At 41.9% G+C, this 14829-nt stretch overlaps 1 protein-coding gene across 1 annotated transcript in view; it reads right to left on the bottom strand.

Moving 5' to 3' along the window:
* LOC121917367 (zinc finger protein 292-like) overlaps positions 1–10198 on the bottom strand; it is a 49151-nt gene extending 38953 nt beyond the window's left edge. The window contains exon 1 of the mRNA XM_042443278.1: positions 9940–10198. Within this exon, the coding sequence (XP_042299212.1) occupies positions 9940–10119 (180 nt within the window). The 5' untranslated portion in view covers positions 10120–10198. The remainder of the gene's footprint in view (positions 1–9939) is intronic.
* Between the last annotated feature and the right edge of the window lie 4631 nt (positions 10199–14829).

Here is a 14829-nt window from a genome sequence, read left to right on the forward strand (position 1 = left end):
ATGGGTGTCGCCATTTTGACGCGACTGACGCTTAGCGTCCACATGTCACGACCCACTTGTGACATTGCAAGTGCGCCATTGGTGCACTCAAGCATCACAAATGCACCGGACAAAGAACCAGCTTTTTTTTGGGTTCTTTTTGCAGCGTGAGGGAGCCATGCGGTTTGTCCACTGCGGCTCCCTCATATAGCAAAACAAGGCACCAGCAGACTGCTGTTTTTGGGCGGTCTGTACCCCGCCTATAAGACTGTGATCATATAAAATACTGTTTCTATCTAAATAATACATTTTAATTTTTTTAATTAAAATTTTGTGGCTTGTTTTCATTTTTTCCCTATATTTCTCAGATGGGAAAACAAAGACATATGCTTAGATAGCAGAGAGTGCAATAGTATGCAATTCTCCCTTTAGTATACGATATTCAGAAAGCCCCTGCTTATTTGATAGGTTAGGGACTAATGGAATGTCAAAAAGTTTAAATGGTTGAAATGAGGAACCAACAGTGCTCTGGTTTCTAATCTGTCAAATAAACAGGGACACCTGAATTGAACTGGAGAAGGGTACCATTTGAAGTATATTTATATCATCTGAAGAAGATGAACCAATGCCTCATTGTCATTGCCGCTGAGTGGAGGGAAGCAGAATCTAGACAGCGGTGCTAGCTGCGTGATATAACTGCCTGGGCTGGCTGTAGGCTCTCTGAGGTGGCAGCGGCAGTTTCAGCTTGGCTTCATTCGGTGCAGCAAGCTGAGTCAAAACCACCTCTTCCTCCTTGAAAAGCCTATCGGTAGCCTGGGCACTAACATCTCAGACCCAGCAACGCTGTCTGGACTCTGTTTCCTGCTGTTCAGCAGCAATGGTGGTGAGGTGCTAGGTGCTTCTTCTCCCCCAGCCATCCAAAGGTGGGCTGCTCATCACCAGTCCAGCTGTGCTCATCAAGCCTGTGCACACCCTTCTACTTTCCCTTAACTGTTCTCTTCAGCCTATGCTGCTTCCTAGCCAAAACGCTTCCTTGCATGGAAAGAGAACAAATAGATTCAAACAGCATCCCTCCCCCATTCGGCCAGAGGAGTCTCAATATTTCTTCAGGAAAAATCAAAGCCTATTAGTAATGCCTCTCTTGCCCAGTCCATAATTGCCTCAGCCAAACAAGCGTTAACTACCACCTCAAAAGTAAAAACCCAGCCTTCCCAATCCATTTGAAACAAAGAATTAACCTCCACTCTTTTGTCCCTTTAAATCACTGTATAACCAGAACTATTAATGCAACACGTAGTCAAATGAGTGGACCACACATAGACTATACGGATTCTGGGTTTAATTTAAAATGGTCGAAAGAGCAAAGTGTTCAAAAACAAGCTGTCAAAAAATGGGGGATGTTTGTAATCACAATTGCCTTTAGAAAACCAAGACTTCTATATTTTTAAATTTTATTATTATGTCAAGTAGCACATGGACCTAAATACTCTAAAGACACCAGATCCTGTTTGATTTTAAAAGCTAAACACGGTTAGCACTGATCAGTACTTGGATGGGAGACCACCACTGTTGAATACCACGTACTGTAGACTATATTTCAGAGGTAGGAACAGTGAAACCACCTCTGAGTATCCCTTGCCTAAGAAAATTCTATTAAATTCATGGGGTTGCCATTAGTCAACAGGCAATTTGAAGGCGAGGGTGGGTGGGTGGATGTGTACACACACACACACACACACACTATGCTAAATAAGTTATGAGGTATTTTATGGTGCTAAAACAAAAAAATGGGTTTCATATGAAAAATAAGTAAAGCATTTATTTTAATTTTATTCAGAATTTCAACTCCTCCTTCCTGAAAACGGGTTTCTCCATAGTTTCAGGATCTCTGCAAGTTTTAATTCCTTATGGCTAACCCATACAAGTAAGGTTCTGGAGACTTGTCAGCAGTATATGTCATAAGACCTCCAAATAGTTTTTAAATGGAGCTACACATGTGGTTTAGGACTCTTAACTCAAATGTACGAGTGCTAGTGTCCTGTCTTATACAATGTGCACATGCTCACCATTTTCATTTGTTAAAATATATGACCAAGAAGAACCCATTTTATAAATGTTGCCTCACCATAACTTTATTCATCTGAATTTCCAACATTTCTGTTAGCAAAAATAAAACTAATTTTCCAATTCAACAGTACTTATCCTCTACACCAGGAATTCCCAAGGGGTGCAAGATGGACTTTCAGGGGCTGTGACAAAGAGTAGTTTGTGTTCTTGAGTGACAAGTCATGAATCACCCAGCCAGCTCCCAGCGTGCCTTGAGAAGTGATAGTAGGTGGTTGTATTGGATAGATAGTCCCATTGTTCATTTAATCAAAAGGAGAGGATTTTACGATTACAATAGTTTAGATTTTTCTGAATAAATTAGAATCTAATTGTTCAATTTAGATTGACATTTTATCCACTAAGTTAAAAGCTTCTTTTTCAGTTCAATTTGTTCATTTGTAGTATAGTATGTGGTTCAATTTGCGGTTTAAAAATTAGAAATTAAACTTCCTCATCTTCAAATGTGATACTGGTTTTGTAGGGAGTGTGAACATTAACCAAATATATCCTAGGGCTGTGGGGGCATGGAAAAGGTTTGAAACCACTGTTCTACACAATCTCCAAGGACAAAGATGGGTTTTATATTACTGCCACTTACTTTAATGTTGGATCTTACTTAGGTAAGTACCAGAGGGCCAGCTTACCTGTGTTTTTTCTCCACAGGCATCTCCTGTGGCATTGCTCTTTGCTTCTTTTAAGTGTACAGGGGGAGTCTTGTCACAATGTCCAGTTACCTTGGACCAGGAGAACACTCCAGTTCATGGTTTTGTATTAAAGGCACAATGATGCAAAATAAAGATTGAGAATACAATACCACTCGTATTAATTACTGTTTATGTTTCTACATGTGCAATGCAAAATGATAGTTAATGGTAGAAAGGGCAGATGATGGTCAGATGTTGCTTTGAAGAGGTAAGGAGAACTATGCAAACTTGGCTCTCAATTTGCAGTAAGTCAGTGCTATGTGTTTACCTTAAGGTAAACAATGGTTATCTTGAAATGGCTCCCACTATCCTAGGTATGAAAGAAATCAGATATTAAGTTAGAAAAAATAACAAAGTGAAAACATGTTTGCACTCTGAATTACAATGGAACTTTCTATTTCTAAACATCTTTAGAAATAGAAAGCTACCTAATATCACATTAGAATGTTGGACTATCTAACTCAGTACTATCCAATCTGAATCAGTTTATCTACGAAAATCTCACAATGTTACGCAACCAATTAAACCAGAAAGCATCTAACCATGGTTTCTTATGTCTAGATTAGGAAAGTGCTTACCATCTGCAGATGGAGGCACAGTATTAAACCATAGTTCAAAGCTGTTTTAATAGCCTGGCTTGACCTGAAACTGGTATCCACAATTCTGTATTTGCCAGAAATGAGAAACTATGGGGTGAAACAAGCCGCCCCTTCTGAAAGTGGATTGTGGCTGCAGCAACAGCAAGCCGTGGCTCCAATCTGCTTTGAAACTGCCCAAAAAGGAGCGGCAAAGAGCCACTCCTTTTTGCACTGACAAAAGTCAGCTTTTCCACCTTGCCACAGCGGGAAGCCAGCTTTAAAGTGCTCGGGCAATGTACGGCATGTAAACGCTGCACTGCCAGAGCGCCCAGAAGCTGGACCACATGTGGGCGGCTGCCCATCTTGAAGCTGGCTTCTGGGTGTCTTGGGGTCATGCATCGTCTGTATGCCACACCTCCAAGACGTCTGGAAGCTGGCTTTTCATGACGGTCTGTTTCTCCTCTATAATTAACAGCCTTCTGGCTTGTTTGCTTATGGCAGGGGTAGGCAATCTGCGGCCTGCGGGCGGATGCGGGCCCGGGAGCCTTGGGACCGGCCCCGCTCGGTGCCTGCGCCGGGGCCTTTGCGTCTCGCATGGGGGCATGGTGGGGAATTGTCTATAGAAGCCTCAGAAACATGCATTTATCTTAAAATTTTTTAAAATCAGCAAAATTTTTTCGCATTGTCCTCCATTTTTTATTTAAAAAGTGCCCTCCATTTGAAAATGTTGTCCTACATTTGTCCCGGTTTATTTTTATTTAAAAAATTATTTAATTATTTATTTTTTGGCTTCGCCCCCAGTTGTCTGAGGGATAGCAACCCGGCCCCTGGCTTATGGCATCAAGGGTAGTGCAAAGGGACTGTGTGCATGGATGAGTGAAACATCCTGTTATATCTGTTTATGAAACTGAGCTGTGATAATCTGAACACAGCTCCTAATGAAATTGACTTTCTAGGATTTTAGGAAATGCGTTTTTAAAACCTATGACTATACAGATTGAGTATTCCTTAGCCATAATTTTGGAGTATTATAGAATTTTGGATAAGGGATACTGCGTATAAGGTATATATGAATCATAAATGAATTTCGTGTTTAGGCTTGGGCCCCATTTCCAATATACCTTATTATGAATATGCCAATATTACAAAATCCAAATTAAAAAAAAAATCCAAATCCAAACCCTGGTCCCAAACTTTTTGGATAAGAGACTCAACCTGTACATGTAACTGGAGGAATTTCTTCTTTTATACAACCACTCCAGTAGTTGTACTTAAGTTACAATATTTTACTATGGTTGATACAGCACTTGTTATCTTCATTCTACTAAAATCCACCAATATGGCACAGTGCCCAATGCCACAGCCCAGTATCACCCAGTTAAATAACCCACAGTACTCTACTAAAACAAAACTTTTTGCATTTACAAGTTCCATTTTCAATAAAATCAGGATAGAAAAAAGTGAAATCAAGCATCAATATATTCTTTTTTAACAGAATCAAAAAAGTAATATTGCTATTTCAAACATGCAATTTTATCCTTATTTAAAACAATTAATGTTTCCAGTACAAATATTTAAGGTCTGAATTAAATGAGTTCCAATTACTTGTTTTTCCACCAACAAAACAGTTGCTATTGGACAAAACTACAAAATATACAAAACTATATGCATATACATGCATTCAAATTCTCTTTTAAAAGAACAATTTTTGTATGACATTTTAAAATGCAGGCATCAACATTTTAAATAAAGACTGTCTCTTGGATAAAAAACTATTTCTGTTCTATTTATTATGAAATCATACTATAGAACTGATCATACTAAATTGTAGGGCTAAATCCAGTGTTAATCCTCTTTATTGCAGACACACTGAAATTAATGGGTGTACATAAATGGTGATTCATTTCAATCCTGTTCATTTCAACCTGAGTCCTTTAGTTGGGGCATGGCATCTTGTCCAAAGTGGTGCGGTGGTCTGAGCGTTAGACTACAAGTCTGGAGACCAGCATTGTTCAGCAGTGGAAGCCCACTGGATGACTTTCAGCAAGTTGCATACTCTCAGCTTTGGTAGAAGACAATGGCAAACCTCCTCTGAACAAATCTTGTGAAGACAACCTCATGATCACTTTCTATTATGGCTACCATAGTTGGAAACGATGCAAAGGCACACAGCAATAATTCAGCCATAGAGTTTTATCTACCTCTTATTTGACCTTTCCCACAAATCTACAGCTTGAAGCATCACACTGGTTTTCCTCATTGTTTCTGAACTGCTATAATTCACACATACAGAATCAACTTCAGGATTAACTAAAATATGCCAAGAAATGTGGAAAACAAAACGCTGGCTAATAGACTAGAAATGATCAATATACATCCCAACCACTACATTTTGTATTTGTTGTGAGTCTTTTCTGTAGTATGTAATATATGTTGTAGTCTTTTTATGTTGTATGATTAGGTTTTGTCATATGATGTTAAGGTGATGTTAATGTGATGGGATATGTGTTATTTTTTTAATAAACCACCCACAAAAAAGGAGAAACAAAAGATTGCAGCAACTATAGAATCATAGCATTAATTTTGCACACAGATCTACAGTATAGACTCCATTGTAGGAAGAAATGCCAGAAGTGCAAGCAGGTTTCAGGAAAGGTAGAGGAACTAGGGACCACAATACAAACACGAGGCATAATAGACCACACTAAGAAATTCCAAAAGAAAGCCAGTGTGTGTTTTATAAATTATAGCAAAGCCTTTGACTACATCATGAAAAGCTATGGAACACTCTTAAAAATATGGCAGTGCCAATACATCTGATAGTTCTCATGAAGAGTCTGTACTCAGGACAAGAGGGTTTAATGTAGACTATTTGGAAACAATGGTTCCCAATTGGCAAAAGGGGTTGAGCATGAATGTTGTCACACTATTTGTTCAACTTGTATGCAGAAAATATTATATGAAGAGTAGGGTTAGACTTAGAAGGAGAAGTAGTGAAGACAGGAGAAAAGAACATCATAAATGTAAGATGTGTGGATGACACCATATTACTAGCAAGAAACACCATAGATTTGGAACAATTACTAAGGAGGGTCAAGAAAGAAAGTGCAAAGGCATCCTTATTGCTGAACAGAAAGAAAACAAAAATAATGACCACAGAGGACCTACATACATTCAACGCATGAGGAAATGGAAATAGTTAAAAGAACTCACATCCCTTGAATCAAACACTGATCAGAACAGAAACAGCAGTCAAGAAAAAGACTAGGAATGGGAAGGCCAGCCATAAAAGAACTAGACAAGATCTTAAAGAGCAAAGATATACAACTGAGTGCTAAAGGTAGAATCATCCAAGTGATTGTATTCATCAATATGTATGGATATGAAAGCTGGACAGTGAAGAAAACAGATAAAAAGAAAATAAACTCATTTGAGATGTGATGCTGGAGAAGGGAGCCGAGGATACTGTGGACATCATCATCATCATCATTATTATTATTATTATTATTATTATATATAGCGCTGTAGATTTGCACAGCACTGTACATAAAAACAATAAATATATAAGAATAAACCTGCCTATGGCGTACAATCTAAGAAATAATAGGATAATACACATAAAATACATAGCAATACAGGAAATGGTTCAATAAAACAGGCAACAAAAAAGAACATCAAATAGCAAATTATAATCACGCAATGCCTGGGAATGGTTCTCTGAACAGGATGGTCTTCAACGCTGTTTTGAAGCTGGTTAAAGAAGTGATGGCCCTTGTGTCTCGCGGGGGAAGAAGGTTCCAGGAGTGAGGGGCAGCAAGTGAAAAGGGGTGAATCCGCGATGGGTCAGAGAAAATCCTGGGCTCAGACAGGTGACGTTGACTACCAGAACGGAGGGCCCGAGTGGGAAGGAGAGGAGAAAGAAGGTCTGACATCCAAAGCAAACAAACAAATGGGTCCTTGAACAGATCAAGCCTGTACTCTCCCTGGAAGCCAAGATGACTAAACTGAGGCTGTCGTATTTTGGCCATATCATGAGCAAGTATGACTCGTTACAAAAGAGAAAATGCTGGGAAAGGCATAGTGTAGTAGAAAGAGAGGAGACGACATGCCAGATCAACAGACTCAATCAGGAGGTGATGGGGATGCATCTGCAAGTCTTAAGCAGAGCAGTGGAAGACAGGGGTCTTAGAGGTGTCTCACCCGCATGGTCGCCATGTGTTGATTCAATTCGAGGGCATTTAACAAAAAATAACAACAAAGCATAAGACAGAACTGGATAACAGTTTGATGCCATTCTACAATTTTTGCAGAGTAGCAGGCTATTCATCTTTCACAAACACCTAGAGAGTTTATGGCTATAAAATTGAAATTGCCAGATTCAGCTACCAGGTTTATGCCAATTTTCTCTGTAAGGGTCTTGCTGATTTTTTTTATTTAAATTATTTAACATAATTTTCATATTGCCTTCAGCAATAAATGTGATCATAAACCTTACTTACATTTGTATGACTTGTCAGAGAAATAGGTGCTGAAGAAACTGTGACTAGTTTTTTCTAACACTTTCTTTACAAACATCTTCTTTATGACAGCTCTGCAAACTGATTTAGCACATAAGTAAACAGTTAAAACTCTTGAATGAGTTATGATTGGAGGCTGAAATTGTGTATGTGCCTTCAGTTCATTTCAAATCTATGGCGACCCTAAAGCAATCCTGTCATGGGGTTTTCTTGGCAAGTGTCTTCAGAGGGGGTTTGTCATTGCTGTCCTCTGGGGCTGAGAGAGTGTGATTTGCCCAAGGTCCCCCAGTGGGACTACATGCCTTAACTGGCATCCGAACCCTGGTCCCCAGAATCCTAGTCCAGTGCTCAAACCACTACACCTTGCTGGCTCCCATGCACAAATGAAATGCCCATGCCTAAATCCACACATCTGAACTGGTGGAAAGAGCAGTAGAATACATATATGCTGAGAAAGCACTCTAGACATCACAAGCAGCTCTCTTTGTTGTTGTTGTTGTGTGGCTACTAGTCATTTCTGACTTATGGCAACCTTAAGGTGAACGTATGTTAGGATTTTCTTGGCAAGATTTGTTCAGAGGGGGTTTGCCACTGCCATCCCCTGAGACTGAGAGAATGTGACTTGCCCAAAGCCACCCGGTGGGTTTCCATGGCCAAATGGGGATTCAAACCCTGGTCTCCAGAGTTACAGTCCAACACTCAAACCACCACACCATGCTGGCTCTCAGGTCTGATCTGCCCCTTAGAGAACGTAAAATGAAAGAAACAGCGAAGTTCATAAATCAACCAAGAGTTGTTCTATGGAGGGTTCCAGGCAACCTACAACCAAAACAATAAGGATTGCAGCCAGACTGATGTTGGTGAAGGGGTTTATGAAAGGAGTCCTTGTGGAAGTCCTTCCCCTCCCTTCATCTGCTTCCTCAACATTAGGAGGAACTTCCTGACAGTGGAACACACTCCTTCCTGGGAGGTCTTTAAACAGAGGCTGGATGGCCATCTGTCAGGGATGCTTTGATTGTGAGTTCCTGGATGGCAGAATGGGGTTGGACTGGATGGTCCTTAAGGTCTCTTCCAACTCGATGATTCTATGACTCCCTTCCCCCACTTTGTAAGGTTGGAGTAGATGGTTCTTTGTAACCTTATTCTAGTTATAAGACTGTATGCTTCTATATGTGAGTGTTTTGATTATGAGTCCCTGCATGGCAGGAAGGGGCTGGACTGAATGGTCCTTGTGGTCCCTTCCAACACTATGATACTCTGACATCCCCCCCACCCCATTTTGTAAGGTTGGAGTAGAGTAGTTTGCAATCTCTTCTAATTCTATGATTCTATGCACATGGCTCTCTGTGTTTTGATGGTGTCTCCCTGCATGGCAGAAGGGGGTTGGACTGGGTGTCCCTTGTGGCCTCCTCCAACTCTAGCATTCTATGACTTCCCTCCATTTTGTATTGTTGGAGTAGATGGTTCTTTGTGACCTCTTCTATGAATCTATGCTTCTGTATGCTCAGGCAGTGTTTTGACTGTGTCTCCCTGCATGGCAGAAGGGGGTTGGACTGGATGGTGCTTAGGGCCTCTTCCAGCTCTGTACGGAAACACTAGGAAGGCCTCTGCGTGCAGGAATGGATGTTGTGTTATGTATAAACACATCAGTCTCTTGCTCTGGCCAGCCATGTAGGCCAGAGGGGAGGGGGCGCAGGGGATGGCACAGCCACAGGGGCACGGGGCCAGGGAGCCCTCCTCCTCCTCCTCCATCTCCAGGGCTCCTGAACCCCCTCCTTCTCCCCATCGGGAGTAACCAATCCCTCCTCCTCCTCCTTAGTGCTGCTGCTGGGTCGGGGACAGAGAGGCTGGCCGCCATCAGGAGACAAAGGCCCCTCCTGAGGCGAGGCGGCAGCAGAGGAACCACAACAAAGGGCGAAGCGAGCGCGAGCCTCCGGGGCGACAGGAGGAGGAGGCGGAGGAGGAGGAGGGCTGCGCAAGGGCTGCCCAATGGCCCCAAAGGAAGAGAGGGAAGCGGGCCACGACCACCGCCACCTCCTCCAGGCCCCTCCTGACCTGGCAGAGCTGCTGGCAGTATTCGGTGGCCGCCTCCTCCGCCGCGGCCGGATCGCCGCTCTCCCTCAGCCTCGCCTCCAGCGACCGCAGCCGCTCGGTCAAGCGCGGCAGAGACAAGGCCAGGCCGACGCTGCTGCTGCCGCTGCTGTTGCTCTCCTGCTCGGCCTCCTCGTCCGCCATCTTCGCAGCCAGATCCGTCGCGTACGCAGCGCGCGCGCCGCCGCCGAGAAACACAGACACACAGAAACCACACGCACAGAAACGCACGCGCATGCGCGCCCCCGCGCCTACCCTCCCTCCTCGGCGTACGGGGGTCACGTGATTACACATCGCCACGTTCCAGGGAGGGGGAGGTCACGTGGGGGATAAGGGGCGGGGAAATACAAACACGCATCGCTCGCTTGCTTTCGGCTGTCCTTTCTTCTCTTACGCGCTACTCCCTCCCTTTTTCCCTCCTCCCTCGCAGAGGGGCGGGGCGACCGCCTCCTCAAAACAGGGTCACGTGCCGCGGGGTGCGAGAGGGAACGGCCGCGCGCCCACTTCTTTTTGGCGGCAGGCAGGGTGAGAGAGAGAGGTGCTCTCTGGAAGTTTCGTGCTTTGGTCCTCTCTCTGTCGCCTGGCGCGCGCGAAAGTGTGTGCGCGCGCACTCGCTAATTCGCGAGCCCGCGCTCTCTTGCCATTTTCTCTGTTAATGTGTGGAGAAGGGTCTGAGGGAAACGCTGAGTTCGGCCCCTTGACAGGAATTTTAAGCCTCACAAACCTTTTCCTGAACACAGTCATTTCTCCTTTAAAAATAAAATAAAATAAAATATTTTTAATAAATAAAACAATATAAATAAAATAGAGAATACATAATAAAATTATACACACACACATATATATATCTACATATATATATATATATATACTGTACATATTATTTCATCTATGTATATAATTTATATATATATATGATATATATGATATTTATATTTTATTTATTAAAATAATATTTTAAATTTATGTATTAATTCTATAAACCTATATATATATTATAATATATATATATATATGTAATATGTATTATCTTTTTTAAAATTTTTAAATAAAATATTTTTAATTAATAAAAGATAATATAAGATAAAATATAAATATTATATTTTATATATATATATATATATATATACAATAGATGTTTTATACATATATATATATAATTTATCTTTTATTATTTATTATCTTTTATTTATATTTATATTGTTTTATTTATTAAAAATATTAAAATGATTGTGTCCAGCAGGAGGACTTGTATGACTTAAAATCCCTGTCAATGGGCCAAACTAAATGCTTCCCTCAGCCTATACATAAAATAAAACAATAAGTATAATAAGAGTAAAAATAATAATAAAAATCAATAAAGACTAAAATATTCTGAGATTGTTCATTAATTTCTAATTTTATTTGCATGCTGGCTTTCTCCCAGGCTGAGGGCCCAAGGTGGCCTCCCCCATAACAACCAATTAAAAACATTTAGGAAAAGTTTTAAAACCAGTCTTTAAAAAAACTGCCACATTAAAAAAGTATAAAGCTGAATAAAAAAGCATACCAAATAAATAAATAAATAAATACCGATAAAGTGTGCGTCTGTATTAAGAGCCTTCCTTGCTTAAGAATTAAAAACTTGCTTAAATAAAAATGTTTTTGCTTGGCGGGGAAAGGAAACCACTTTATTAAATCTTGCACATACCCGACTATAAGTTGACCTCATGTATAAGTCGAGGGCAGGTTTGGGGGGGCCATTTGAACGAGGTAAAATATTGGATCACATAACAAAGGAGCTAAAGGAAGAAGGCAAGGAAAACAATGTCAAAGAACCTACACAATTCTAGCAGGCCTGACTGTTTGTTCTCTCCATAAGGCTGGATGGATAGGAGAATGGGGAGGAGGAGTGCCAGCGCTTTAAAGATAAATTATGCTCTTGCTTTTCACTAGGGCATGGTTCCTTTTTTAAATAAGAGCTAATGTAATGTACAGTACTTATATTGACCCGTGGATTAGTTGACTTAGGTTTTGTGGGTTAATTTTTTGACTAAAATTTCTAGACTTATACATGAGAGTACAGTGCTCCCTCGGGTTACGAAATTAATTCGTTCCGCGGCTAATTTCGTAACCCGAAAAACCTTCGTAACCCGAATTGCCATAGGCGCTAATGGGAAAAAAAGCCGCGGCTCTACCGCGGCTCCATTTAAAACAGCGCCGGCGTTTTTTCGTAACCCGAAAAAACGTTCGTAACCCGAAACAATAAATCCCTATGGGATTTATTCGTATCCCGAAAAATTCGTAAGCTGGGTAATTCGTATCCCGAGGTACCACTGTATACAGTACTCTTGAGAACAGCATTCTTCTGATACAGTGTACAATTGCATCTATGATAGACCTGAACAACTTGGCAATAGGGAGGGACCAAAACTAAAATAGGCTACACTTCTTTGGGCCGCTGATAGATATTAATATTAATTCTGTCCTCCTCCATCTCTGCCCAGCCCCTCTACTCAAAAGAAAGCCAGGTGGTGGAGGAGTCTTGCAGGGCGAGCATTTGCCCTTCCTCATCCTCTACATGGATCTTTACTCAAAAGGAGGCCAAGCAAAGGAAGAGCCTTGAAGTCGCTCCACATTCTCACAGGCTACCCAAAATCCTTTGGCGGGCCACATGTGGCCCCTGGGCCATAGGTTGTGCAGGCCTGGTCTATGTGATTGTAAAACTGCATTTTATATGCAAACATAGCCTAAGTGTGTGGACACTCATCATTGGCTGCTTAGGCTTTGTTTACTATGTCGCATACGTGATGTCACATACATAGGAGCCCTGATGGCTCAGTGTTTAAATGTCAGTACTGCAGCCACAAGGTTGTGAGTTCGATCCCAAGGCTCCAAAGTTGACTCAGACTTCCATCCTTTCATAGGTCAGTAAAATGAATACCCAGCTTGTTGGGAGCAATAGGCTTACAGATTTTAAATCACTTAGGGAATGATTGGTTCACTATTAAGTGGTATAGAAATGCAATGCTATTGCTATTGCTATTTTTTCTGCTAATGCATAGCAAAACTAAATTCAACCATTGTCTATTTACCTCTATTCACATTTTATCTCTTGTGGCTGTACTCTTTGAGGTCCCAAGGAAAAGAATATCTGGAACAGATCCCCATGAGTTGGGAGGGGCGACTATACAGCTTAGCATTGGGACCTCAAAGAACGAGGTCCCAATGCTAAGCTGTATAGTCGCCCCTCCCAACTCATGGGGATCTGTTTCAGACCCCCCCCCCATGCATGAAAATGCCCACTTGCACATATGCAAATCCCATAGAGAATAATGGCATGCATGCATGTGGTGCATGTGCAGGGCTGTGCACGTGTGCCCATTTTAAAAATAACAGCTTGTCCCTCCTGTGAAGAGCGAGACCGCAGACTTCAAGTCCACACATATGGAGGGACAACTGTATTTGCTTCCCTAAATTGTACTATGAGACTTCAGATCAACTTTCTGGCCTTTGGCTATCACCCGCTTGTCTGGTAGCTGCACTATACCCTAAATTGGCCCTCCACAGCACAGCCAGCCCCATCCTCAGTAACGTCAGCTGCTGGAGGGGTTGGCACCTTCAGGGTTCGGGGCAGCTGCAGCAATCTTTTTTTAGCTAATTGTATTTATACTGTGATATATTATGACTATTTTAACATTGTTGTTTAGACCTGGGATAGGGGGTTAGGTACGGTTTTAATTTTGAATTTTATTGTAACTTTTGATGCATTTTTTATTGTTGTAACCCGTCCTGATTCTGTGTCATTGGGCGGACTATAAATAAATAATAATAATAATTATCATTATTTATTATGCCGAACGCTGAAAGCCTTGGGAGAAGAGGTTGCCTCAGCAGTGGTCTAGGCAGGCTGGGCATGTGCCTTCAGGGTCTGGCATGGCTGCAGTTGCATTGGACCTTGAAGTGTTGGAGGGGGGGCTGCTTTCAGGAACCCCTTTGGATGCAGCTGCACTGGACTGTGAAAGCTTTTTTTGTTAGGTTTTAGTAAAAAGCCAAATTTAGATTTGGTGAATCTCCTTAGTACAGCCTGCTTCAGTGGAGGCACGGAAAGCAGCAAGACTAGCCCCCGACCCCCACCCACCCACATGTATAAGCACAGCAAAAGGAATAAAACACAGGCTTTCTTTAAAAAGAACGTAAAAATAGTTTACTCACAAAACCTGTGCGTAGTTTATATACGTAAACACAGCTTCATGATGAAGATATAAGGAAGTAGAAAGTGTACATGCTACTTAGTGGAAAATATACAAAAGGAGCTTAATCAACATCCCAAAACCAAGCGTAGTGGATAGAGGCAAGCGTGGAGATGTCTGAGGCAAAGGAAGGTGGAGCTTCCTGACAGTAAGAGCTCTTCGACAGTGGAACAAACTCCCTCAGAGAGCGGTGGAGTCTCCTTCTTTGGAGGTCTTTAAGCAAAGGCTGGATGACTATCTGTTGGGGGTGCTTTGATTGTGGGTTCCTGCATGGCAGAATGAGGTTAGACTGGATGGCCCTTGGGATCTTTTTCCAACTCTATGGCACATTACAGACTGCCCAAACCGTGGAGCTCCCCAGTGCCGCAAAAAAGAAGAGCCAAAATGGCGCTTCTTTTTGTGGTGCGGTTATGGTGCCGTGAGGCGCCAATGGTGCACTCGCGGCATCATGTGGAATGGGCGCCACCATTTTGTGCGCGCTCCGTGCGTATTAGGGTTAGGGACGTCAGGAAGTTACGCCCATTTCTAGCAGAGCACGTACTATAGGCCTGTGCAGAAGATGGTTTGAAATCGGCTGAGGAAGTGTGTGTCATCCAACAAGTTTGACTCCACTTTAATTACC

This window comes from Sceloporus undulatus, unplaced genomic scaffold (assembly GCF_019175285.1).
Source record: "Sceloporus undulatus isolate JIND9_A2432 ecotype Alabama unplaced genomic scaffold, SceUnd_v1.1 scaffold_16, whole genome shotgun sequence".
In the NCBI taxonomy this organism is placed as follows: domain Eukaryota; kingdom Metazoa; phylum Chordata; class Lepidosauria; order Squamata; family Phrynosomatidae; genus Sceloporus; species Sceloporus undulatus.